The following is a 25,293-nucleotide window of genomic DNA, read 5'->3' on the forward strand; positions in this document are numbered from 1 at the left end:
TTTTTTCAAATACAGTATTCACCCTTTGCTTGTAACACATTCCAAAAAACCTGGGGCTTGTATGTTTACAACTGTAATAGACATTTCACTCAAGTTGGGACATTTTGTAAAACATAAATAAGAACTGAAAACAATGATTTGCAAATCCTTTTCATCCTATATTTAATTGAATACATGACAAAGACAAGATTTAATCTTCAGATTGATCAACTGGTTTTTTTTTTTTTTTTTTTTTTTTTTCAAATACAGTATTCACCCTTTGCTTGCAACACATTCCAAAAAACCTGGGGCATGTATGTTTACAACTGTAATAGACATCACCGTGCCTTTTTTTTTTTTTTTTGCAAATGTTTTATTGAGGAATGGACAGTTTGGAAATAAGTTACAATTTACATTTTCATTTTTGAAAAAGCAACATTTCAACAATAATAAATATAACAACCCATAGTAAGCCCTCCCACTCCCTCCCTCCCTCCCTTTTTTTTAGTACGGTCTATAAAGGATGAAGAAGCCATGGAGTATACCTATAACAATGAGAAGTCATCAACAAAACAAGTATCTGTTCTAGGTTTTTTCGCAGGAAGCAGACAAGGGGCAACCAAACCTTGTTGAATTGCGATTCACATCTTATCTTTTCGATATAGTGTGTCAGTCATTTCACAAAGTCATAATTTAGGATCCATAGGAAATACATTTTGTGTTTTTTACTGGAATAGGAATGGATTCTGAGATATTAATCACACTTAATGTAGAGCAGCAAAGCAAATTTATTTGTATAGCACGCTTCATACACAAAGCAGGGTTCCCCCGTGTCCTGGAAAACCTGGAAAAGGATTTACAGATTTTCCAGTCATGGAAAACACATGGAAAATGACCCCAAAAGTAAAATGTCCTGGAAAAGCTCGAGTTTTCCTGGAAAACACTTTTTTTCCTCCCTCTGGTTCTCTCTGCCTTGTGGGTGAACACAAACAGATTAAACCTTTTATACTAGTATGTTTTCAGCTGCGTTTAATGGGCAACATTGAGCTGTTGCACTTCTCTTCATCTCTGTTTGTAGCCGTCACAGCACCCCACGTGACGCTACCAACCAATCAAATTGCATGTTTACTTAGAGCAGTTCTGGTGCCCAGTATTTCCATGTGACTTGTTTGCTAGATTTACCGACTTTTCACAACCACGTAGGGATTTATTGTCTCCAAAGAATCTGCGAACATCATGGTCCAAGGGTATTCCAGTCTAACATCTGTCAGCCTATCCATTACTACAGCAAACAGGAAGGGGCGCAGAGCACCTTCACGTTAAATTCTTCTTTCACATCCATGGCACACGTCCCACTGTTCTACTGCCCTCATACACGTCCTTTACTATTCTAACATTTCTCCACTACGCCAGACTTACGCATGCAGTACCACAGTTCCTCTCTTGGTACTCTGTCATAGGCTTTCTCTAGATCCACAAAGACACAATGTAGCTCCTTCTGACCTTCTCTGTACTTTTCCGCTGACATCCTCAAGGAAAATAATGCATCTGAGGTACTCTTTCTAGGCATGAAACCATACTGTTGCTTGCAGATACTTACTTCTGTCCTGAGTCTAGCCTCCACTACTCTTTCCCATAACTTCATTGTGTGGCTCATCAACTTTATTCCTTACCTTTGTTCTTAAAAATGGGAACTCTTCTATCCTTCCTTCTCTCTCATTTTGTTCGTTCATCAACTTCTCAAGGTATTCTTTACATCTATTTAGCACATTACTGTCACCAGTCAACACATTTCCATCTCTATCCCGAATCACCCATAACCTGCTACTGTATCCCTGTTTGGCCAACCTCTAGAAACCCTTTTCTCCTTTTTTCGTGTCCAACCAGGTGTATATGTTGTCAGATGGCTCTTGTTTAGCCTTAGCCACCTCTACCTCTTCCCTACATCTCATCTCAATGTATTCCTTTCACCTCTTCTCAGTCCTGTGTCCCACTTGTTTTTTGCTAACCTCTTTCCCATTATCACTTCCTGTACATTTTGGGGTTCCACCACCAAGTGTCCTTCTCCCCTTTCCTTCCAGTAGACCCACACAGTATTCTCCTGCCTGTCTCTCTGAATACCTTGGCTGTAGTAGTCCAGTCTTCTGGGAGGTCCTCCTATCCATCAAGAGCCTGTCTCACCTCTGTCCGAAAGGCCGCACAACATTCTTCTTTCTCAGCTTCCACCACATGGTTCTCTGCTCTACCTTTATCTTTTAACCCCCCCTCCTTACGACAACCAGAATCATCCTACACACCACCAACCTATGCTGTCGAGCTATACTCTCCCCTGCCACTTCCTTACACTCAGTAACCTCCTTCATATTACAACGTCTGCGCAAATTCTACAAAATGTAATCCACCTTTTTGCTTCTCCCTCTGCTTCTGTTGGTCACCCTATGTTCCTGCCTCTTCTGGTAAAAGGTGTTCAGTACTGCCTTTTCCATCCTTTTCCACCACCATCTGTCCCTGAAAATTCCTTTCCTGGATGCTGTACTTACCCATAGGTTCTTCATTGCCCCTGTTTCCTTCACCAACATTAGCCAGCCCTTCCGTTAAAATAACCCTACTTCATTTCTCTTCCCATCTACTCCATGATAAAATAATTTAAACCCTGCCCCTAAACCTCTAGCCTAAGTACCTTTCCACCTGCTCTGTTGGATGCATAATATATCAACCTTTCTCCTAATCATGAAAACCAACTCCCGAGTGTTTCCTGTCATTGTCCCTACACTGTAGGCTCTGTGCATTCCTCTTTCTTCTGCCGACCAATCATCTTTCCTCCTCTAATTTGTCTTCGACCCAAAGAAGTTGAATGTCCACCGACACCCTGCAAGTTAATGGTGCCGGGGGTGTGTGTTATTAACCCGGGCCACGACCGATCCAGTGTGCACTTCTTCAGATTAACAATCATATTTGTTGGGCAAAGTTTTAAACCGGATGCTCTTCCTGACATCTCCTCTAGCCATCACCTTATCGTGGTGGAGGGGTTTGTGTGTCCCGATGAGTTAAGGAGTTAAGTTGTCTGGAGCTCGGCTGGGCACAGCCCAAAAGGGTAACATGGGTCCCCCTTCCCATGGGCTCACCACCTGTGAAGGGCCCATAGGGGTCTTGTGCGATGTGAGCTGGGCGGTGGCCAAAGGCGGGGACCTTGGCGAGCCAATCCGCGGATACAGAAACAAGCTCTAGGTACATGGAATGTCACCTCTTTGGCACGAAAGAACCCCGAATTGGTGCGTGATGTCGAGAAGTTCTGACAAGATATGATCAGACCCGCCTCTATGCACCGGTTGGGCTCTGGTACCACTCCTCTTTAGAGGGTTTGGACTCTGTTCCACTCTGGAGTTGCCCACGGTGAGAGATGCCGAGCAGGTGTGGGTGTATTTATTGCCCTCTGGCTTGGGACCTGTACGTTGGGGTTTACCCCGGTGGATGAGAGGGTAGCCTTCCTCCGCCTTCAGGTCAGGTGGTGGGTCCTGACTGTTATTTGTGCCTATGCACCAAACAGCAGTTCAGAGTACCCACCCTTTTTGGAGTCCTTAGAAGGAGTGCTGGAGAGCGCTCCCTCTGAGGACATCATTATTGCTGGGGGAATTAAATGCCTATGTGGGCAATAACAGTGAGACCTGGAAGTCTGTGATTGTGAAGAACAACCCCCCCCCCCCCCCCCCACTAGATCAGAACTCAAGTGGTGTTCTGTTCCTGGATTTGTGTGCTCATGACGGATTGTCCATAACGTACACCATGTTCAGGCATAAGAGTGTCCACATGTGCACTTGGGACCAGGTCACCCTAGGCCGCAGTTCAATGATGGACTTTGTAGTTTTGTCATCGGACTTGCGACCATGTCTTTGATACTCTGGTGAAGAGAGGGGCAGAGCTGTCAACTGATCACCACCTGGTGGTGAGTTGGTGCCGATGGTGGGGGAAGATGCCGGTGAGGCGAGGGGCATTGATTCCGAGTGCACGATGTTCCGTGCCTCCATTGCTGAGGTGGCCGACCTGAGCTTTGGCTGTAAGGTGGTTCGTGCCTGTCGTTGCAGCAACCCCCGAACACGCTGGTGGACACCAACAGTGAGGGATCCTCTCAAGCTGAAGGAGTCCTATCGGGCATTTTTAGCTTGTGGGACTCCTGAGGCAGCTGATAGGTACTGGCTGGCCAAGCAGAATCCAGCTTTGGTGGTCACAGAGGAAAGAGTCTGGGCGTGGGAGGAGTTTGATGAAGCCATGGAAAAAGACTTCAAGACTACTTTGAGGAAATTCTAGTCTGGCGTCTTAGGAGGGGGGAGCAGTGCACCGTAAACACTGTTTATCATAGGGATGGGGCACTGCTGACCTCAACTTGGGATTTTGTGAGTCGGTGGGGAGAATACTTCGAAAACCTCTTCAATTCCACCAACACTCCTTCCCATGAGGATTTTGAGTGTTGGTTCTCAGAGGCAGGCTCTTCTATTTCTGTGGTTGAGGTCACCAAGGTGGTTAAAAAGCTCTTTGGTGGCAGGGCCCTGGGGGGGAATGAAATTCACCCGGAGTTCCTAAACGCTCTGGATGATGTGACGCTGACCTGGCTGACACGCCTCTGCAACATCACGTGGACATCTGGTACAGTGCTTCTGAATTGGCAGACTGGGGTGGTGGTCCCCTTTTTGAAGAAGGGGACTGGAGGGTGTGTTCCGACTATTGCGGGATCACACGACTCAGCCTCCCCGGTAAAGTCTATTCAGGTGTGCTGGAGAGGAGCGTCCGTAGGGAAATCGAATCTCGGATCCAAGAGAAGCAAGGTGGTTTTTCTCCTGGCTGTGGAACAGCGGACCAGCTTTACACCCTTGCCAGTATCCTCGAGGGTGCATGGGAGTCTGCCCAACCAGTCTACATGTGTTTTGTGGACTTGGAGAAGGCGTTTGACCGTGTTCCTTGGGGAGTCTTGTGGGAGGTTCTTCGGGAGTATGGGGTACCGAACCCCCTGATACAGGCTGTTCGGTCCCTGTACGACCGCTGTCAGAGTTTGGTCTGCATTGTTGGCAATAAGTTCGACTCGTTTCCGGTGAGAGTTGGACTCCGCCGAGGCTGCCCTTTGTCACCAATTTGTTCATGACTTTTATGGACAGAATCTCTTGGCGCAGCTGAGGCATCGAGTGTGTCCAGTTTGGTGGCCTGAGCATCGCATCTCTGGTCTTTGCAGTTGATGTGGTTCTGTTGACTTCATCAAGCTGTGATCTCCAACTCTCACTGGAGCAGTTCACAGCCAAATGTGAAGTGGATGGGATGAGCATCAGAACCTCCAAAGCTGAGACCATGGTCCTCAATCGGAAAAGGGTGGCGTGCCTTCTCCGGGTCAGGGATGAGATCCTACCCCAAGTGGAGGAGTTCAAGTACCTTGGGGTCTTGTTCACAAGCGAGCGAAGAATGGAGCAGGAGATCAACAGACTGATGATTGCAGTGTCTGCAGTGATGCGGACTTTGTGTCGGTCCATTGTGGTTAAGAGGGAGCTCAGTCGAAAGGCAAAGCTCTCAATTTACCAATCGATCTGTATTCCTACCCTCACCTATGGGCAAGAGCTAGTGGCCAAAATGAGTTTCCTCTGCAGGGTGTCCGGGCTCTTCCTTAGAGATAGGGTGAGAAGCTCGGTCATCTGGGAGGGGCTCAGTGTCGGACTGCTAATCCTCCGAATTGAGAGGAGCCAAATGAGGTGGCTGGGGCATCTGATTCGGATGCCTCCCGGACGCCTCCGTGATGAGGTGTTCCAGGCATGTCCCACGGAAAAGAGACCCCGGGGATGACCCAGGACACGCTGGAGGGACTGTGTCTCAGCTGGCCTGGGAACGCCTCGGGATCTCCCCCAGAAAAGCTGGAAGAAGTGGCTGGGGAAAGGGAAGTCTGGGTATCCCTGCTGAAGCTACTTCCCCCCGCGACCCGACCCGGAGAAGTGGTAGAAGATGGATGGATGGAATGCACCCTCTCCAACTGAAACCAACGAGGTGCTTCAGCAGAGTCATTCAGCAAAATTAAAATTACCTTAAGATTAAAGGACCAAAAATATAGACAAAAGTCAGCAAGAACAAGCCTGTCAGCTTGTTTTGGTTTAGAAAGGTCGGTTTTCTTAATTCTGTATGACGTGAACGACAATTATCAGGCAGCGCACCTTGACATTGATCTATGCAATTGCAACCAACATTTCACCCTCCTTGCTTGTCCTTTTGAAGAAACTAGGGCTCTGTTGTCAACATTTATTCACACACACACAAAACAGGTTTATAGCATGATTGAACTGAACGCCAGCATGTTTACACACAAACGTTAGTGCTAGGACTAGCGTGCTAGGCTGTATAACAGTATGTTTCTTCCTTGCAAGCTGGATTGTATGTATGTAAATATCAAAGTGTCTTACCATTGTTAAAATGATTATCAAAATGTCTCTTAACTTTGTTAAAATGAATGACCAGTTTCCTCTCTACAACATTTGGAATAAGGCTTCTGTAGTTTTAGCTTTGAAATCGAAATTGTATAAAGATTCCTGCTCTTGCTCCTACTGTGTTATGTTGAAGTGACATGTTGAATGTTTCTTTAAATGTGTGACATAAACAATAAATGTTCTGTGTGTTTCTAGAAAGAGAGTGTGATTTGGACAAACACTGTGGTGTCCTTGATCCTGACAGGAAGAAAGTCTGCACTCGTCTCCTGACATGCAATGTAAGATGAAAATCTTCATGCAGATTGCAGTCACATGTTCTCTTGTTGGCGTTTTTCTTTCTCCCTTCTGGATATGACCCATTGTTTATACCCCACAGAAGAAAAGTAGGTTGTTTCAGTACCTCACAAATTCACACGTTTTAAGATTGTGTGGTGGTTATTCTTCATCAGAGAGTTGGCAAGAAATAGAAATCTGACCTGACTAAAGCGCTCAAGATATTCATGTAAATGTAATGTAAAACTTTAATTTTTTAGTCAGTCTAGTATTGACTCTCATTTGACATCAGAATTAACCTGAAGTGTGCAGAAATAGTTATATATGTTAGTGTTGAGCAGGGGTCTAAAACTGTGGCCCCCACTTTAATATGAAAGTTTGTTAGATTGTCCCTCAAGTTTTACATGAATGGCACTTTTACAGTGTTGTGTGTAGAGCTGACGACCCAACCAATCACGGTGGGATATTTGGCTCTCCGGGGTGTGATATCGACCGGGCTTGATGCAAGCAGAGAAACATTTATCTAAGAGCGAGAATTACCGCAGTGTTGGCATGAAGCATTTAATTAGATTTACACAGAACTTGTTGACACTTAACGTCCTCTTTTATCTTTCTTAAAAAATAGTTTGAGAAGATTGGACTTTCTTTTAAATTTCTAACTGAAATAGGCCGCGCTCGCCTGTGCGCCCGGGCTGCCGGCCAGCCTCAGCTGGAAACTGCGTCCAGCAGCCCCAAGGTAAATTGAATTTGAGTAAAACTGGTGTAGAATGAATATTTTGGTGTTTTACAGATCATTTTTACACTCTTTTAGTTGAAGTGCTTAAAAATTAGTCACAAAGACTAGTTTCCTTCCAACTGTAATCTTTCACAGAATGCATATCGAAAACATGCAGCAATTGTAGTATCTCAGACACTAAAATCTACTGTTTGTAAAATGAATAATTTAAGCAGTTTTTTTCAATGTATCCCAATCAAATGTTTTTAGATGTTTGAAGTTGACAAGTCTACTCTGACTCAGTCAATAACTGATAGAGTGGTAAGGCGTCTTGCACAGCAAGTCAACTTTAATGTGGTGCTTTTGTGAAGAAGGAAGTAGATGTGAGGCTGCATGAGTCTGCTTCAGAAAACCTAATTACAGTCGCCCAAAGGTGTGCAATTGACACTAAGTGCAATGGCACATACACTTGCACATACAGTGTTTATAATAAACTAAAACAAAATTGTCGGTGGTGCGAACTATGCAATTTTAGATGGTTCAATTTTTGATCAGACGAGGACAAAGGTCAAAAGTGGCTCATCACCTGTGTCCTATTCTTCAGATCCATTCCATCCACCAGCGTAGGAAGGTGCAAGGCCGCAGTAAGACCTTTGACCAGTTAGTGGCTGAACTTAAGACCAAAGTCCGTGAGAAGGGGGGACAAACGGTGGAGGGAATTTCCTCGTCTGGATGGTCCCCCTGCCCAGAGATACCAAAAGCTCAAGATGAGGCTCCACACTGCCGGAGACCTTTGGCCACCCTCCCTGATTTCAGGTTAGCTTTGGTCAAGCTAGTAAGGGATGCGGTGTATGGTACTTTGGGCTTTGCAGCACAGTAAAATATATTGAACTCTCTGTCCATCTGTTCAGAACTCATGATAAAGACCAGAAAAGGGAAATTTACCCTTTTTTTCAAAAGTCAAACTTTTAAAGGGCCAGGTTTAATCCTTTGCCTCCCACTTTCCCATCCATTTAAGTAACTGGTTCCCTTTGGTTTTACAGTTGTTCCACAGCTGTATCAGAGAGCACCCTAGAGAATGACAGGCAGCTTCAGACTTACGGAAAGCTACGAGCCCCTTCCCCTCTTGTCATTGGAACAATTTCCAGTGACGAAAGTGAGGCAGAAAGAGCAGCAAACCCGATTGAATTCCAGTCTTCTTCTGCACATCCGAGACCACTAGCAGTGAGTATTTGTCTTCAATTTGACACTGAGAAAAGAAAGCAAGGACTTAACATCAATATGTATTTGTTTTACTTCAACTGTTTCATTTGTGTTTGGCCAATTTTTTATTTCACATGATACACATTATAGCCACTATGCCACTCATTCAAGATGGTCCCTACTACTCCCTAGTATTGTTTACATTTTTGTGTCTTTCGGTCGTCTCATGTAGAGAAGAAAGGACTTGCTCAACATCAGAGTCTTCCCTGGCTTTATTTCACCAACTTTCGCAAATGCGCTAAATGTTTTCCCCGAGTTACTCACCTGAGAAGCAACGGTGATAGCATGTCCGCTCTAAAGAGTATGAAGGCGAAGACACCACAGGGGCACGCGAGGCAGAATTCATGTGAAACTCTACAGGAGAGGACACAGATTGGTGCTCCTATTAATTCACCTCTCGAATATATGCTCCTTTCCCAACAAAATAGACAAGCTTCATCTCCTGATAAACCAGCAAAGACTTCGGACATTCCGACACCCTGTGCTTCACAGAGACTTGACTGTCCAAATGCATTTCCAGCGGAGCTGTAAAGCTGCAAGGCTTCCATATTGACCGGACAACTCGCGTCGCGGATCTGGAGGGGAAAACAAAAGACAGTGGAATATGCTTCATTATCAATGAGATATGGTGCACGGAAGTCACACAGCTCAGCACACCCTGCAGGCTGTTTTGATAGTTGCTGTTCTTGAAGTTTAAGCCCTTTTACTCGCTATGCAAGTGTCCCTCATTTATATTCATATGCCCCAAGCTATCATGACTGCAGCACTGCTCACCCTCGCTGAACAAGTAAATGAAATTTGGGGGTGGGGGGGGGGAGTGGACTCACCTCTATCCTAGGAGATTTTAACAAAGCTAAACTCTTACATAAATTCCCTAAATACAAACAGCACATAGACTGTCTGACAAGGAAAAATAACACTTTGGATCACTGCTATACCACAATAAAAAAACGCATATTTTGCCATTCCCTGCGCTGCCAAAGGCTCCTCCGTTCACTGCTTAATGTACTTAATACCTACATACAAGCAAGAACTTGAGTGCATGAAGCCTTTGGTAAAACCAGTGAAAAACTGGACCAATGAGGCAACATTATTTCAAAGCTATTTCAACCGCACAGACTGGAGTCTCGAAATTCAGCGACCAACCTAAAACAACGAAAACATAATTGCTGTTACAGCTTATGTCAGTTTCTGTGAGGTATGTGTATCAATTTTTTTGTACGTTCAGTAACAACAAGACATGGTTGACACCCAGACTTGGGCAACTCCGCCAGGTGAAAGAGGTCTCATATCACAGCGGGGATAGGCCCCTGTCACACTAGAAACGAGACTGACTAAAATTAACATTGCAACAAAGGCTTATGCAAAAAAGATGGAAAAACAGTTTGGCGTGAACTACTCCAAATCAGTGTGGCACACATTACAATCGCTAACTACTGTAGTTTCTGGATGACAACATGCACCATTTAATAGGCCGCGCCCACTCTTTGTCGCCCCCCCCCCCCCCCCCCCACACACACACGATTCGCACCGGATCATGCGCCACAGATATATACCAAACATTGTGAACTTTATTGTAATGAAAAATGCATATAACATTATTCACTTCAATGTCTATACGAAAAAATAAATGTGAGCAAAGACAAAAACATCCATGCGCAAAGTTGCTCAAGTGTCATTCTACAATATCCAAGGGGTCGCCATATTGGCTGCGTCCTCCGTCCGTGACGTCACCCGGACATTCGCCAATGAAAACACGCGGTGCACCCTAACTATGGGAGACAAACGCGCCCCTTCTGAAATGGAAGCTCTTTTCGAAAAGGAGAACACCGCACAACCGAGCGAAGTTACCGGGGCAATATTACACTATTCTTTCGAGCCATATTTAGATGATATGCGATCACAGCCAAACCGCATCCCCATCCGATCCACTTCCGCGGTGGAGATGAACCATCGCGGCTCATCGCAGCCGGCCGGTGTGGCTTATGACGGAGCCGAGCTGTGGTGCTTTACAGGGTTGTTCAGACACCGCAGTACTGAGCAACATAGTTGAGCCGGGGTGCTTTATGCGTCCACGTGGCTGAGTGAGGCATTCTCGGCTGGGTTCTTCTGAGCTGCCCCCGTCCGCAAAGCCCGACGCACAACCTGACCACCGAACGTGGCGCCTCAGCGGTGTGGCTGACGTTCGGCGCCGTGGTAGCATATAATGGAGCCGAGCCGTGCTGCTTTTAGGGGGATCTTCAAAGCCACCACAGTACTTGTTGAACACCGTTGAGCCGGGGCGCATTACTGCCTACCTGTTATTTGGAACCCACGAAGCTCTCGTCCTCTGCACCCGTGCAATCCATTTTTCACAACGAACCGGGTCTCTTGCAAATTTATATGAAGGCTAAATCCATTTTCCTGAGTGTGCATGTCCAGCAATCCAATGAGCTGGCAATTTGGCTAACACAAAGGAACAACGAGCTACCTTCCCGGAGGTAAAACTAATGGAAACAAACGAGTCCACTTGGGGGTGCTGCTGTCCTTTACGTCACTTCCTGCTTCTTCTCAAAAACAAATCCCCCGAGAGGATTTTCATGGTGGGAGTTACGAAAAGCTGTATACGTCAAAATCATGTTTTGTGGTGGAAAAACGCATGGGCCCATATTGGCTGTTTTTTCATTGTTAACATACTAAAAACCATCCATTTCATGACAGGAGCCCTTTAAGCGAAACATAAACACACAGACTTTGTAACGTAAATTTTTTTTACATACCTTGTTTGACTGAAACATGGCAGTAAAATGGCTCAAACACAACAGGAAAGCCATTGTTTTTATTCGTTGTCATCCTGTTAACTGAATCCACTGAAGTCCTCATCTTCAGTGTCAGAGTTGAAGAGCCTCACAATGTCTGCGTCACACACCATTTCGGTGTCTCCGGTGCCAGAGTCATTTTCATCTCAAGGCAGAGTTACCGCTGAAATTGTGTTGGTCTCCTTTGGTAGCAGCCCACCTTTTCTAAATCAATTGAAGGTAGATATTCTACACTGCTCCACACATTTAAAATTCATTAGCAAACCTCAGAAAAGGATCATATTTGCATTCGGCCAGTTTTTGTAAAAGACACCCCGTTACTGCTTATCCAAGCCTCTCATTCACCGTGCCGTATACCTTTTTAAATGCAAGATTCCTGCGGATGTCCAGTGACTCCAGAAACATTTTAGTACCTCTGGGAATCACAGGTGAAATGGAGTTTGATCTCTTGATGGCTATTTTCACAGAGTTTATTTGGGCCCTCATACTGTCTAAAACAAGCCATGCTTTTTTTCTGTGAAAAAATACTCCCCGACTCCTACTGTAACACTAAGTCAGCCTTTCAGCCATTAAGCTTTTACATTATCCTGCTTTTTTCTTAACATTAATGACTATATCTTTTGCAAGTTCTTGTTTTGGTAGAATGATCTTAAAAATAACCAATCACGGAAGCTTTTGTCGAGAAGCGGTTAAGCTCAACACACGTGAACTCCATTCTCTCGTGGCCAGTTGTTTTCACTATGTCTTCTACGCATGATGGAGGTATTCCTCTTCTTCTACAGACGGGAGGCATCTGCACATGCCCATTACTTTACAGGGAACGACCATGTTTAAGCATTATGTTCAAACAAGTTTTTATTGTATTTTTATTAAGAGCCACATGCGAAAAAACCCCCAAAACATTTTAACTGCTTTGTAAAACAGACCTTGGGGTTCACGGAATCCGAAAACAGTAGCGGCTTGTCGTCCAGAAAATACGGTAATTACAAGCGACAAGCCCTCCTCCAGTAGACCAAAATTGGAAAGCTGATGATCTAAACAGCGTTTACTGCAGATTTGAAAGGGACACTTTCACTCCACACACCCACCAAGGCGCACCACCAACCACTTCAACGTTCTGACTCATACATTTACGATCCATGAACAGTTCGTGCGGTGCATCTTCAAACAACAAAAGATTAACGAAGCGGCGGGCCCAGAACTTTTCCCCATTCTGCCTCCACGTCTGTGCAGACCAACAAGCTTTAGTCTTCACAAAGATCTTCAGCAGGTCTCGAGAACTGTATGATTTACCAACCCGCTTCCTACGTTTTACCATCATTCTGATCCCCAACATCATCATCCCCGAATTCCTTTAAGTTTCCCCAACACAGCATCTCACCTGCCAACTGCCAGTGGATCTGCAACTTCCTGACGGGCTTGACACAGCAGGTGAGGCCCTCATCCACACGCATCTTCAGTGCAGGGGCACCCTAAGGTTGTGTCCTCTCGCCACTGCCCTTCTCTCTGTACACGAATGACTGCACTTCAAGGCACCTGGCTGTCAAACTCCTGAAGTTCGTAGATGATGCCACAGTCATCTGGCTCATCAAAGACTGTGACGAGTCTGCGTATTGACAGGAAGTGGAGAGACTCGCAGCTTTAGTGTGTTCACAACAACCTGGAGCTAAACACACTACAAACTGTACAGGTGATGTGAACACCAGTACGCATCCTTCACCACAGCTGCTCCTCATAGTGTCCCATTGTCTCATGTCAACCATCGAGACCTTCAAGTTCCTCGGAATTACAGTCTCACAGGACCTGAAGTGGGAGACAAAACATCAACTCCATCCTCACAAAGCCCAGCAAATTATGTAGTTCTTAGGGCTTTTGAGGAAGCACGGCCTGCTATGAGCTGCTGAGACAGTTCTCCACAGCGATTTAAGTACTGTGTGCCTCCATCACAGTTTGGTTTGGAGCTGCCACAAAAAAGGACAAACTCCTACTGTAACTGACAAAAGAAATTGCTGAACAGACTGCTGGCACCACCCCACCCACCCTTAAGGACTTGCACACCAACCGAATTAGGACAAGAGCGGGCTAGATCCTATCGAACGCTCCACATCCTGGCCACGCTTCTTCCAGCGCCTTCCATCGGGTAGGCGCTACCGATCATTGCAACCCAGAACTAGCAAGCATTCCAACAACCGCTTCCCTCTTGCAATTAAATTCTTAAATTCTTGAGCAGCTAACTTACAATTCCATTGCAGCAAGCATCTGCCTCAAGTTGTCACATCCTGCTGGGCCAGTTATTATTACCATTGGATACTCTCGACTATTGCACAGCTAGTCACTTTAAATTGCATAAACTCCTTGAAGTCTTGACACCCTTTGCACAATGGTCATTGAACTATACTATTGCTCTAATGTGCATCCTAACTGCTCTAAATCAGTTGTCCTCAACCCCTGGGCTGTGGACTGGTACCGGTCCGTGGATCAATTGGTACTGGACCGCCGAAGAAATAATCAATTAGTTCCGTTTTATTCATTTTACAAGTCTGAACAATCTTTTTTTTTTTGAAAAATGACCGGATTCTCTTGGTTTAACCTCGGTCACTTCAGGGCAAAAATTTAACCCCCACAACCTACAAAATGAGTAAAAAACACATCCTCGGAAAATGTATTTTAGAAAGGAAAAAGGCTCATTGAAGAGAAAAAAGAAGAGCCTACAATTTCCAAGAAAAGAAAGTTAACAACAAAGCACATGCCCTGAACATGCGACTTTTTGAGGAGCTTTTTGGATACTGAGTACACACGTCTTCTGTTAAACATGGAAATAAGAAGTATAAGAACACAAATATATAATAAATAATAATAATTAATAAGAATAAGATAATAATAAATAAGAATTGGGCCCTAAGAAGTTATCCAGATCGAAATCGCTCACAAGAGTGTTTGAATTGCAAAAGCCACTGCAAAGATTTCTCTCAGAAAAGAAGTCTCCACCGGCAGCACATTTATTTTCCCAGCTGGTGCACAATGTGTCACCTGTCTTCGCTATTAAAAGAGTTCGAGTGGTACTTCCCAGCCAAAAAGGACCCACAAACTGCCAAGGGATGGATCCGTGACCCATTTATTAATCCAGCATGTCTGTGCAACAAGAAGATCAACTGCTGGAGATCGCAAACGATGGTGGCTTTCAACGTATTTTCAAGGCAACAACTCTGCCCTTGTTCTGGATTAAACTCATGGCAGAATACCTGGAGATCACCACCAAAGCACTGAAAACGCTGTTGCCATTTCTGACATCTATGTGTGAAGCGGAGTTTTCTGCAGCGACAGCAAACAAAACAACGGAATAAACTGGACATAAGCAACACATTTAGGGTGTCATTGTCTCCCATTACCCGCAGATGGGACCATCTCGTTGCAGAAAAACAAGCTCTGGTGTTAGCGTTATGGTGAGTTAAAATTTTCATGCACTTCATTATCGTGGTGTGTCTGTACCTTATTTTGAACTCATCTTTAAATATTATAGCGACTAGTCACAGCGTTAGGGCTGTGGTCGCCAACAGAGTGAAATGAGGCAGGGGAGAGGAGATGGTTCAAACTGACCAATTTATTTTAAAAAATTGAGTGTTTAATATTAAAAAAAATGTAACTGTTATGTGGATATGTAGAGATAAAAGAGAGAAATGTGGATTTGCTGGTTCTTTTTCTTTATTTTTCCACATGTATTTTTGTTTATTTTATTTATTTCATTATTATTATTTATGATATTGTTTATTATATTCGATTTTCAATACAAATGATGTGCAATACAAACAATCTAAGGTACCCCCTTCCCCCCTCCCCCTGGGTCAGTGTTAATTGTAAAGCATCGACAGGTCCGTGGGGATGAGTTTAAAAAAAAAAAAAAAAAGTGTTCCCTGTAAACTGTTTTGACTATTGTTTTTCGTACTCAACACATATGTTGTACTAAGGTGGCTCCAACTACTGGAAACTTATTCCTTGTGTGTTATTTACATACTTGGCCAATAAAGCGGATTCTGATCTTGTCATACACCCCATTGTGACTAGATGACATTTATGATTTATATCCACCCTTTGGAACTATAAAACTTTAAACTCTTTTGGGAAGGCTATCAACGAACTTTCAGAGTGTGTTCATGGGAGGTTTTAACCATTCTTTCAGAAGTGCATTTCTGAGCTCACACACTGATGTTACTTTAAAGGCCACTTTATACTCCTCTGGTCGTGTGGCTGACAGTGCCTGCATTGCATGACGTGACTTGGGCATTATACCACACAGCACCATGACGTCGCTTGTGCGTACATCGCCGCGCACACGTTTAAAAAAAAAAAAAGTTGCTACGTGGGGAAAGGTGCAGAGCTCATCTTTCATGATTGGCCCCGTTTAGTCACATGCTGTGATGACATAATCACCATTCCTCCTGCTTCCACATGCCACCTATCCCAGACACTCTTCCGCAGTTGTCATCGTTGTTGTTTTGTTCCTTGTTTCTGAAAGTAAAAGCTGCTACCAGAAATGACCAAAATGTGCTTAGATTCAGATTACATTGTTTGAGCAAAATGCATTCCATCTGTGAGCTTCTACCTCCGCTCTTGTAGGAACATAGGTTCCTGCATCTTTTGGAAAATGGTGTTCATCATCTGTACCTCAAAGTTCCTTTGGATGCCATACTTACCCATAACTTCTTCATCACCCCTGCTTCCTTCACCAACTTGTCCATTCCAATTTGCACCAATCCCAACTCTCTCTGTGTCTGGAATGTTCAGAACTACTTCATCTAGCTTCTTCCAGAATTCCTCTTTCACCTCTCGGTCACATTCCACCTAGGGGTATAGCTACTAATCATATTATACATAACACCCTTAACATCAGGTTTTAGCCTCATCACTCGAGATGATACTTTTTTCACCTCCCAGACATTCTTAGCCAACTCCTTTAAAATAACCCCGACTCCATGTCTCTTCCCATATACTCCATGGTAAAATAATTTAAACCTCCCCCCTAAACCTCGAGACTGACTGTCTTTCCAAAAGCTCTCTTGGATGCACAATATGGCAACAAACACACAGTTGTAGGTTCTGTGTGTCCCTATTCACTTTCTGCTGAAGAATCCGGTTTCCTCCTCTTCGACCCACAGTATGGGAATTTCCGCCGACAATGTGCAAGTTAACAGTGCCAGGGCCTGATATTGTTAACCTGGGCCATGACCGATCTGCTATGGCACAGGTGTCAAAATGTTGAGTAATGTCACACACTTGTCAATCACTCTCAATGTATTGATGATTCTCATGTTTTGTAAGAAACCTGTTAAGGACATAGCTAGTTCAAGAAATAGCTGAAAAGGGGGAAAGAAAAAAAAAAGTATCTGATAATTATAACAAAGTTCAAAAGTAGCAAAGAGTACAATTGACCCCTCCGTACAGGGCACTTAACCACACCACATGAAGTGACGTCACGCCACGTGCGCTGACGTCAGACAAACAATTAGCAAAAATATCAGCGCAGCAAGAAAAGAATAGAGCGAAACTGTCTGGCTGATTTCTCACTCGCATTCTTAGCTAACATGAAATATCGTTGAAAAGCATACAGCAGGGCTTAAAGTATTTCAGCGAGCGGTATTTCAATAGTATTTACATGCATATCGACGGAGAAACCATTGATATTAGCGCGAGATCTTTCCAGAGTCAGAGGAAGACCGAGAAGCCACATAATATAATATATTATAATCCAAAGACGAATTCGTCATTGACAGTTTCCTATTTTCGTGTTACATATCACACTTGTTTGCAGAATCTGTATATGTATCTGTATAGCTGTTTGTGAACCGCCGTATGAAGGAAAAGAAGGCGAGGCTTGATTTACCAGTTGTTTCTCTCGTTTTCTTCGTGTAACGTCACGCGCTCCCCTCAATAATTATTCTTGAATTAGTGCCGAACCTACGTAAATCCCGACCGAGTACGACAATCACTACTTTAGTGTCCTCAAACATCCTTCCTTCAGTCTTGGTGTCTCGGTGCACGTCGAAGGCTTTTAGGACTGCTAGTCCGGTTTAGCTTAGCTAATTAGCCCCAAACAATGGTACACGTTTTTGCAGTCAGATCATCGCAAAATATCGTTCAACACAGATCAAGTGTGACAATCATTCACAGCTATATTATGCAAGCGAAGAACTGCTAATTCATTTATATGAGACATGTATTGAAAATCAAATATAGGACTTACCTTCGTGCAAACATATCTGTTCCGGTTGATGGATTCAGTTGATCATGCGGTCTTCCTCAAGTTTTATCCATCAAAGACATTTTTCGTACTCTGTCTTCTGTTCCGGTTGATTTTAGATTGATTCAGTTGATGATGCGGTCTTCCACAAAGTTTGATCCATCAAAGACATTTTTCGTACTGGGTCTTCGGTTTTGGAAAGGGTACGAATTGAACTCCACCAACTAGCCTTTCAGGATACCTGTTGTCACTATTATAAAGTCCGTGACTACACCTCTTAACCATATCTATTGTTAAAAGAACCCAGATGCGCGATAAAACGCCAACAGAAGCTATACTGGACAGTGACGCGGATTGCGCAATTTCTACGGAGGGGTCAATTACATAGCTCACCAAACTGAACTAAAGTGACAAAGTCCCTAAAGTAGATGTTGGTAGTCATGGGAAAGATCCTTGGGCTCCAAAGGAAAAACTGCACCCTGGGCCGAGCCAGCAACGAGGGCACAAGCCGCGACACCCAAGCTGTGATAGCGGTTTGTGCATTAATGAAGAAGCCAGCTAGGTATGTGCGAGAACTAATTATAGGAGTCACTGACTATCGACATTTCAAATGTATGTCCTGATAATATGTTTCAATTTGTTGCCAAACAGAGGGGTGGCTGGATGGCGAATTAAAGCATTTCAGAATTGGGGGGCAAAAAAAAACGCAAATCAACCACGAATACTGTTTGCACATGCCAGAATAAACGTGCCCTCTTTAGATTTTATCAGGCAGCTTTTGATAGGTGAATTTGATTGCGATTATATTCCTGATGGACTACTAATTCACTGGATATCTCATGAAATTACATCTCATCAAACCTCTTTAAGTTTACTGGTGACTTGGCTTTTGATTTTTGTGTAGAGCACAAAATTTCTCTGTACTTAACATTAATTTTGTGTTCCCATAGCACAATGTGGATGTGATTCTTGCTTTAAAATGTTGTGGTTTACTTTAGTCTGCTTGTTAGTCCGGTAGTAGTACATTTCATTTGTAATGACCCAAAATGTTACGATTAAACAATGCCATGTGGAGTATAATGTATCTTCTTTTTGCAGATGTGTTCATTTGGCGGCAGTGTGTTAGGCAGTGGCATCTACACATTTGACAGAAGGCTTCACCACCTGAGGTCTGCTTTGAGCAGCATGCTAGAGCAGCACACCAGTGTCCATCTTTGGAAGTAAGTCATTTCACTTTTAACCATTATTTTCAAGTTATTAGGTTAGGTTGCTTAATTACTCTGTTTAGTGAAAATGCAGCTGGAGAGAAAAGGGTTTTAGGTGACAGACAGAGGTATAGAGTGGACAAGGGTATTTTATTTGCTGTTTTGCAAAATGATATGCCTTCTGATTGCTGGCAACCAGTCCAGCTAACCTTTGACCCTTGAGAGAACAAATGCGAGAAAAAAAATGAGCCGCTACAGAGGAACTTGTGGATTGATACTAATTTTGTTATTTCCCCGAGTTTTTGATGAATAGCTAATATAAATAGTAGTAAGTCGTGCTGCCTTCTTTAAAATTTCAGACTAGGGAGAGACAGACAACATTGGAATGTTGACTTACGAGCAGATTTCCTCATGGAGTCATTTATACATGTGAAAACACCATCTGCATCAGAATGATGCTCAATGTCAGCCAACTCAACCAGAACATCTCGAGGATGACCATGCTCCAGATACCTGCTTTTTAAGCAGATTGATATAATTACTATGTAAAATAAATGACATGTACTTGCATCACTAGTAAAGAATTGTTACCTGTAATAGATAAGTTCCACCTCACTGACACTAGCATTAATTGCACCATCAAACATGATTGATAGGATGTCGGCATTTGCAAGGCTTTTGACAACTGGCGCTCTCAGAGCTCTGACAATGTACTCAATCAGTCTGCAAAATGGAAAAAATATCTATAAATAATTTGTTTAATCATGATCAGCAAATAATAAACTTTAAAAGATATACCAAATGTTTATAATGAATATTACGATTTATTTATCTCACGAAAATCATAATGTGGCCCACAGTGTTATCATTTTCATTTTTATTAGAGGCCCATGTGAAATATTGTCCGGATTGTGATCACGGTGATCTTGATTGCCATGGCATAGGCATCTGGACAAATATTTTGGAGTTATTGACTAACTAATTTGGACACCGAGATAACAGGGAAAAAAATAAAATAAAAATAAAACTTCAAGACCTGAGAGTCCTCGCAATGTCTAATTGCATACCTCGTGACAACTCAAATCATAAATTTTAGAATATGCCATTAATGTTTTCTCAAATTTTGTGGTTAAAATAAAATTTACATACCAATAAGCAGGAGAGAAATGCTGTTAAAAAGGCAGTTCCCATCACCAGATGATTTGAATGCTTTGAACTTGGCCACACCCTCACCATCATAGCCACTGGTCATTAATAATTCCCAGGAATTAAATATGAAGACAGGTTATCAATTTGCATTCTGCAAAAATACAGGAAAGATTATATAGTTGTACATGACTGACTTGCCTAGGCAGTGATGATATAAATATTCCTTTTATAATCAATATTAACAAAATCAGTTTAGATCCAAAATGATTATCAGATTACACTAACAGTATTTAAAAGAAATCAATTCATGGTTCAGACGGCTTTCAAATGCAAAGGCGAACAACTCCCATAATTATACAATTGACACTTTGCTCAATACTAATCCTGTCCCACAAACAACTCAATAGGAACTATGAATTGCCAATCAGTGTGTAATTTCAAACACTTGGATTTGTTTAGAACACTGACCGGATGCAGCCTTCAACAATATGTCAGCTGGTTTTCCCTTTTGTGTCTCGCCGTTTCATCACAATATACAATGACTAATTTTGTCATGTCAAAACGTTGTCATCGACGACAGAACTTATCATTTGTATTAAAAAAAAAAACCCAACATATATATATATATATATATATATATATATATATAAGAACTACGTCGTATGGTCTTTCTTACATTGTATTTCGATGTTCAACTTGATCAAAGCACAAGGCGGCCATTATGACACACCTTCCAAAAAATTACATTTTGGACTTGTCAGTCCACAGAATGTTTCTCCAAAAAGTCTTGAGGATCATAAATGTTTTTTGCCAAATGTGAGACAAGCCTTTTTATTATTTGGGTTTTTGCATGGGAACTCTCCCATGGATACCATTTTAGCCCAGTGTGTGTTTTTTTTCTTCCTCCTTGTGTGTGTGTGTGTGTGTGTGTGTGTGTTGGGGGGGGGGGTGTCTCGGCTAACGCTTAGAACTATTCTTCCTGGAGTCCAAATCCACCATTGCCATCTTTTCTGTGCGATATACTGTTGCAAAAAGACAGACGACAAAACACACAAATACCTCACAACAATTACAACATTATGTAATAGGATAAAGAAGTTTTAAAAACTGTTTCAAAACAATCACTACTACTGTGGTAAATATGCAATTGACCTCCATCTCGGTATATTCTGTGATGTTTATGAAACCCCGTAAAAAAATGCTCCAGTTAAAATATTGCTGAATATTAACTGTTAATAAATGTATATTAAAAGTTAAATGTTTTAAGCTTAAAAAAAATGCTGTAAAAAGTTCAAATTGCGTAGTAATGAAGTTAGCGGTTTTCATTATATAAGAAAGTGGAATATTGTTTATTAAGGTGTGCTTGATTTATTTTATTTCTGAAGAATTTATATTGAAATGTGTTTCTGGTAATCTGTGGAAACAAGTTAATTTATTTTTGTAACCTGAGTAAATTAACGAATCAGATCTGAGGTTAAAGGACAGGAAGTGACTTGTTTAGAGGGGGTGAAGTGAGAGAGATTGCGAGGGAAAATGGATGTTAACAATAAAGAGAGGGATTAAAGGCCAATGCATGAGGTAAAGTCGGAAGTTGTAAGTGGACATTTATCACAGTTGACCGAAGTGTTCGACAAGAACTTTTTTTCAATTTTGATATTGTCATTTTGGGTGGACTACTCAAAGTAAGATGTAAGTTGGTGGAGCTACTAAGACAGAAACGATAAGGAAGCCATGGACTTTGCTATGAAGATAGTGACAAGCTAACTCAAATTAGTGAGGTCTGTGTTTGTGGAAGAGTATACCGACGATGAAAAGGGACTTCAACAGAGAGGACACCGTTTCCGACTGGTGAGGACTTTGCTGATGTGGGGCAAGTGAACAAGACCCTCACCATTCTTCACTCCTGAAGTTTGGACCACTCGAGGGAAAAGCTCATTGAAAGGGTTGTGCCTTAAGGTGAAGGAGTAGTATTCGTTGGCTTCTACGCACACGAGCGTCAACCTGGCCAGCAACATAACATTTGGGTTTGAACTTATTTTGCCGGCTATTGTCACATTCCTTTGGGCCCTTAGTTTAGTTTTGTGTATTTGGATATTTTGCATTAACTTTATTTAAATGGATCTAAATGGTTGTTTGTTTTGTAAACAGGGTTGAATTTTTATCATTATATGTTGAAACTTTTTAATGTAATCAGATATTTTGACTAAAGTTCAAGTTCAGTTTAAAAGTAGGGATTTTATATTTCGAGCTTGGTTGTCAAGAATAAGGTATTGATATAATCTACTTACGAACGTCTCTAGAAAAATTCAGGTAACAAAACACCTCAGAAAAATACTCTCTAGTTACAAAGGAAATTCAGAATATGAAAGGAAAAAATAGGTGCTGGATTTGCCAAATTCCACCCAAAGTAAACAACCTGTATTTTGGATTGTATAGCGAGACAGACCTGCTCACCCATTGGCTTTCGCCGTAGCATCTTCCTGGCATTCCTTTGGCTCGGAAGGGACGTCAATCTTTACCCATGATGCTTTTTGTTTCCGTTGGACACTCGAATGTGTGAGTAACGCTCGCGCTGTCACAAGCTAATGAAAATTTGAAAAGTACAACTTTTTTGTTTGTGTTTTTGTACACGTTTATTCATCTTTCTTCACCATGGGCCCCAAGAAACTTTAGTGGAATTAAGTTGTGTGCGTGCGTACGTATTTTTTCTCTCACCCCCCACCATGCACTCACCCTTCTCTTCTCATTGATGCCCAACGGCAAAAGTAAATATATTTTTTTAATATTCTTTACATTATGTACTTTATTTTTTTTCAGGGGGTGGGGTGTGGAACGGATTACGCTCTTTCCATGTTAAATGCACTTCCACTTCACTTCTCCTTAACTTTTCCTTACTTCTTAATTTACGTTACGAAAACCACTTCTGGAATGGATCAATTATGGAAGTAGAGGTACCACTGTATTAGAGAATATAGTTTCAGAGACATTTTGAGATGGAATAATTGCACAAGTAAAGAATAATGTCTTAAGGGGTTTAGAGTAAAACAAAGTCCAACTTCATGTCCTAAAAGTACCATTGAGTTGGCTTATTTCCCATTTTTGATAGAGGAAAGAACTCAAGTTAGGTACCTCTCATTATCGTCTCACACACTAGAGAGGCGCAACATAAATTGGAGCCACCACTGGGTTTCATAGTGAAATTTATTTGTGCATTTATTTAAATTTTGTGCTAATAAATTTTGACAGGTTTAATACTAAAATGGATACACAGATTGAATTGGTAAAACAAAGTGTGCAAAGGGGAGTCATTACATCAGGCTCATGCTCTCTTGGTGCTCATGCATGAAGATTTAAATACTGATGCCTTCCAAGAGACAATGGAAACAGTGAAGACTCTTGGATGTGTGCGCGTCAGAGGGCAAACTTCCTGTCTGCAGCAGAACCATTACCTGGTCTTGTGTGAATGCAAAGAAACTGTGAAAAGAGCCATGGTTTGCTTTGATCTGTACCCCGTTGATCGTGGTGGGCCGTCATCTGTTGTTACTGTAGATAAACGCACGGAGACCAGTGCAGCATGCCGGGGGGTATCCGGACAGCAGCAAGCAGATGGCAGGTACAGAAATGAGACACCTGCATTATCCCCACCAGAAGAGGATGAGACCAAATCTACAGCAGTCCTGCTACACGCAGTGAGTGAATTACTCAGCAAGATCAAACCATTTCGTGATAACGGAAGCTATTGCCACCTACAAACGTTTTCTGGATTGCTGCCCACTCCACCTGGAGAAGAACCTTTTTGATCACTGGTTAAGTCAAGCACAGCTCATGGTGGAACAGTGTGAATTCTCTCCCAAAGAGAAAAAAATTATGTTGGAGAGTTTGAGCACCAGCACTTGATATTGTCCAAGCAGGGACAGCAGAATCAAGAGAGGAGTTGTATTTTGCCTTTCATTTATTACAGTAACACATCAGAAAGGAGAACAAAACTGTGAGGATGTGCACAGACTACCAATTATTGAAAGGCCGAACGATATCTGACCAGTATACAGTGCTACGCATTGACGATACTCTGAATGCTTTTAGTGGGAGTCAAATGTTCTCTGCTTGATCTGCGTTCAGGTTTTCACCAGATTGCAACATCATGAGATGACAAGGAGTAAACAGCATTCATATACCCCTTGGGATTTTTTCAATTTGAGAGGATCCCACAAAGCATTACAGCCACTCCGGCAACCTTTCTTAGATTAATGGAAAAGGCTATTAGAAACATGAACCTTCTACAAGTGCTGGTGTACCTTGACAACCTCATTGTGTTCTGAAAAACTCTTGAACACGAAGAAAGGCTGCTAAAAGTCCAAGATTGTCTTGTAGAGGTTGGGCTCAAACTTTCAACAAATATCAGATCTGTCTCCTGAGAGTCAAGTACCTGGGGCACATTATATCTGTAGATGCTGTCACCCCAGACCCATACAACATGGAATATGTCAACACCTGGCCAATGCTAACAAATGTGATAATCCTGCAATTGTAAGCGTTGACAGAGGTCACTAAGGGCAAAGCTCCTAATTGGAAGAGGAAAGAGCAAAACTTAGTTGCCAACAAACTGTATTTGAAAAAGTCAGAGCCATACGAGGAACGATGGGACAAGTTGTGCCTTGATGCGCACCATAAGATTAAATATTGCCTGACTCATGCACCTGTTTTAGTTTTTGTCCCCTGCCTCCTCCAGAACGTGAGCAAAGTTCTTTCGGAGGTGGGAGTTGAAATTCCTTGTGACGGAGGAATCTACCAGCCTTTCCCAGGACACCCTCACAATACGTTTGGGCCTGTGACGTCGTACCCTCTTCTAGGTCTCACTGTCATTGCCCACGTGGGTATTGAAGTCCCCCAGTAGAATTATGGAGTCCCCAGATGGTGCGCTGTCCAGCACTCCCTCTGAAGACTCAAAAATTGGTGAGTACTCTGAACTGTTGTTCGGTGCATAGGCACAAACAACAGTCAGTACCCGTCTCCCCCACTCGAAAGTGGAGGGAGGTGACCGTCTCATCCACCAGAGTGAACCCCAACATACAGGCGCCGAGCTTTTACTGCAACCTCTTTCAGTCTTGTTTTTCTTGGGATTTCTTCCTTCAGTCACCTTTTCAGGAGGGGAAATCCAAACGCTATTCGGGAAAGGTCTGCTGATTGACTTGGCCACTCTAAGACACTTTTCCCACCTGATCAA

General features: G+C 42.7%; 1 protein-coding gene across 3 annotated transcripts in view; it reads left to right on the forward strand.

The window, feature by feature from the left end:
* atxn7l2a (ataxin 7-like 2a) overlaps positions 1-25,293 on the forward strand; it is a 74,975-nt gene that overhangs the window by 22,104 nt on the left and 27,578 nt on the right. For all 3 annotated transcript variants that reach the window (XR_009796887.1, XR_009796888.1, XM_061833174.1), the window contains exons 5-8: positions 6,627-6,709; positions 8,024-8,235; positions 8,463-8,643; positions 18,814-18,935. Coding sequence is in view for 1 of the 3 variants with exons in the window: in XM_061833174.1 (XP_061689158.1) it covers positions 6,627-6,709; positions 8,024-8,235; positions 8,463-8,643; positions 18,814-18,935 (598 nt within the window). In the remaining 2 variants the exon portion in view is untranslated. The remainder of the gene's footprint in view (positions 1-6,626; positions 6,710-8,023; positions 8,236-8,462; positions 8,644-18,813; positions 18,936-25,293) is intronic.

The sequence above is a fragment of the Syngnathoides biaculeatus genome, chromosome 10 (genome assembly GCF_019802595.1).
Source record: "Syngnathoides biaculeatus isolate LvHL_M chromosome 10, ASM1980259v1, whole genome shotgun sequence".
In the NCBI taxonomy this organism is placed as follows: domain Eukaryota; kingdom Metazoa; phylum Chordata; class Actinopteri; order Syngnathiformes; family Syngnathidae; genus Syngnathoides; species Syngnathoides biaculeatus.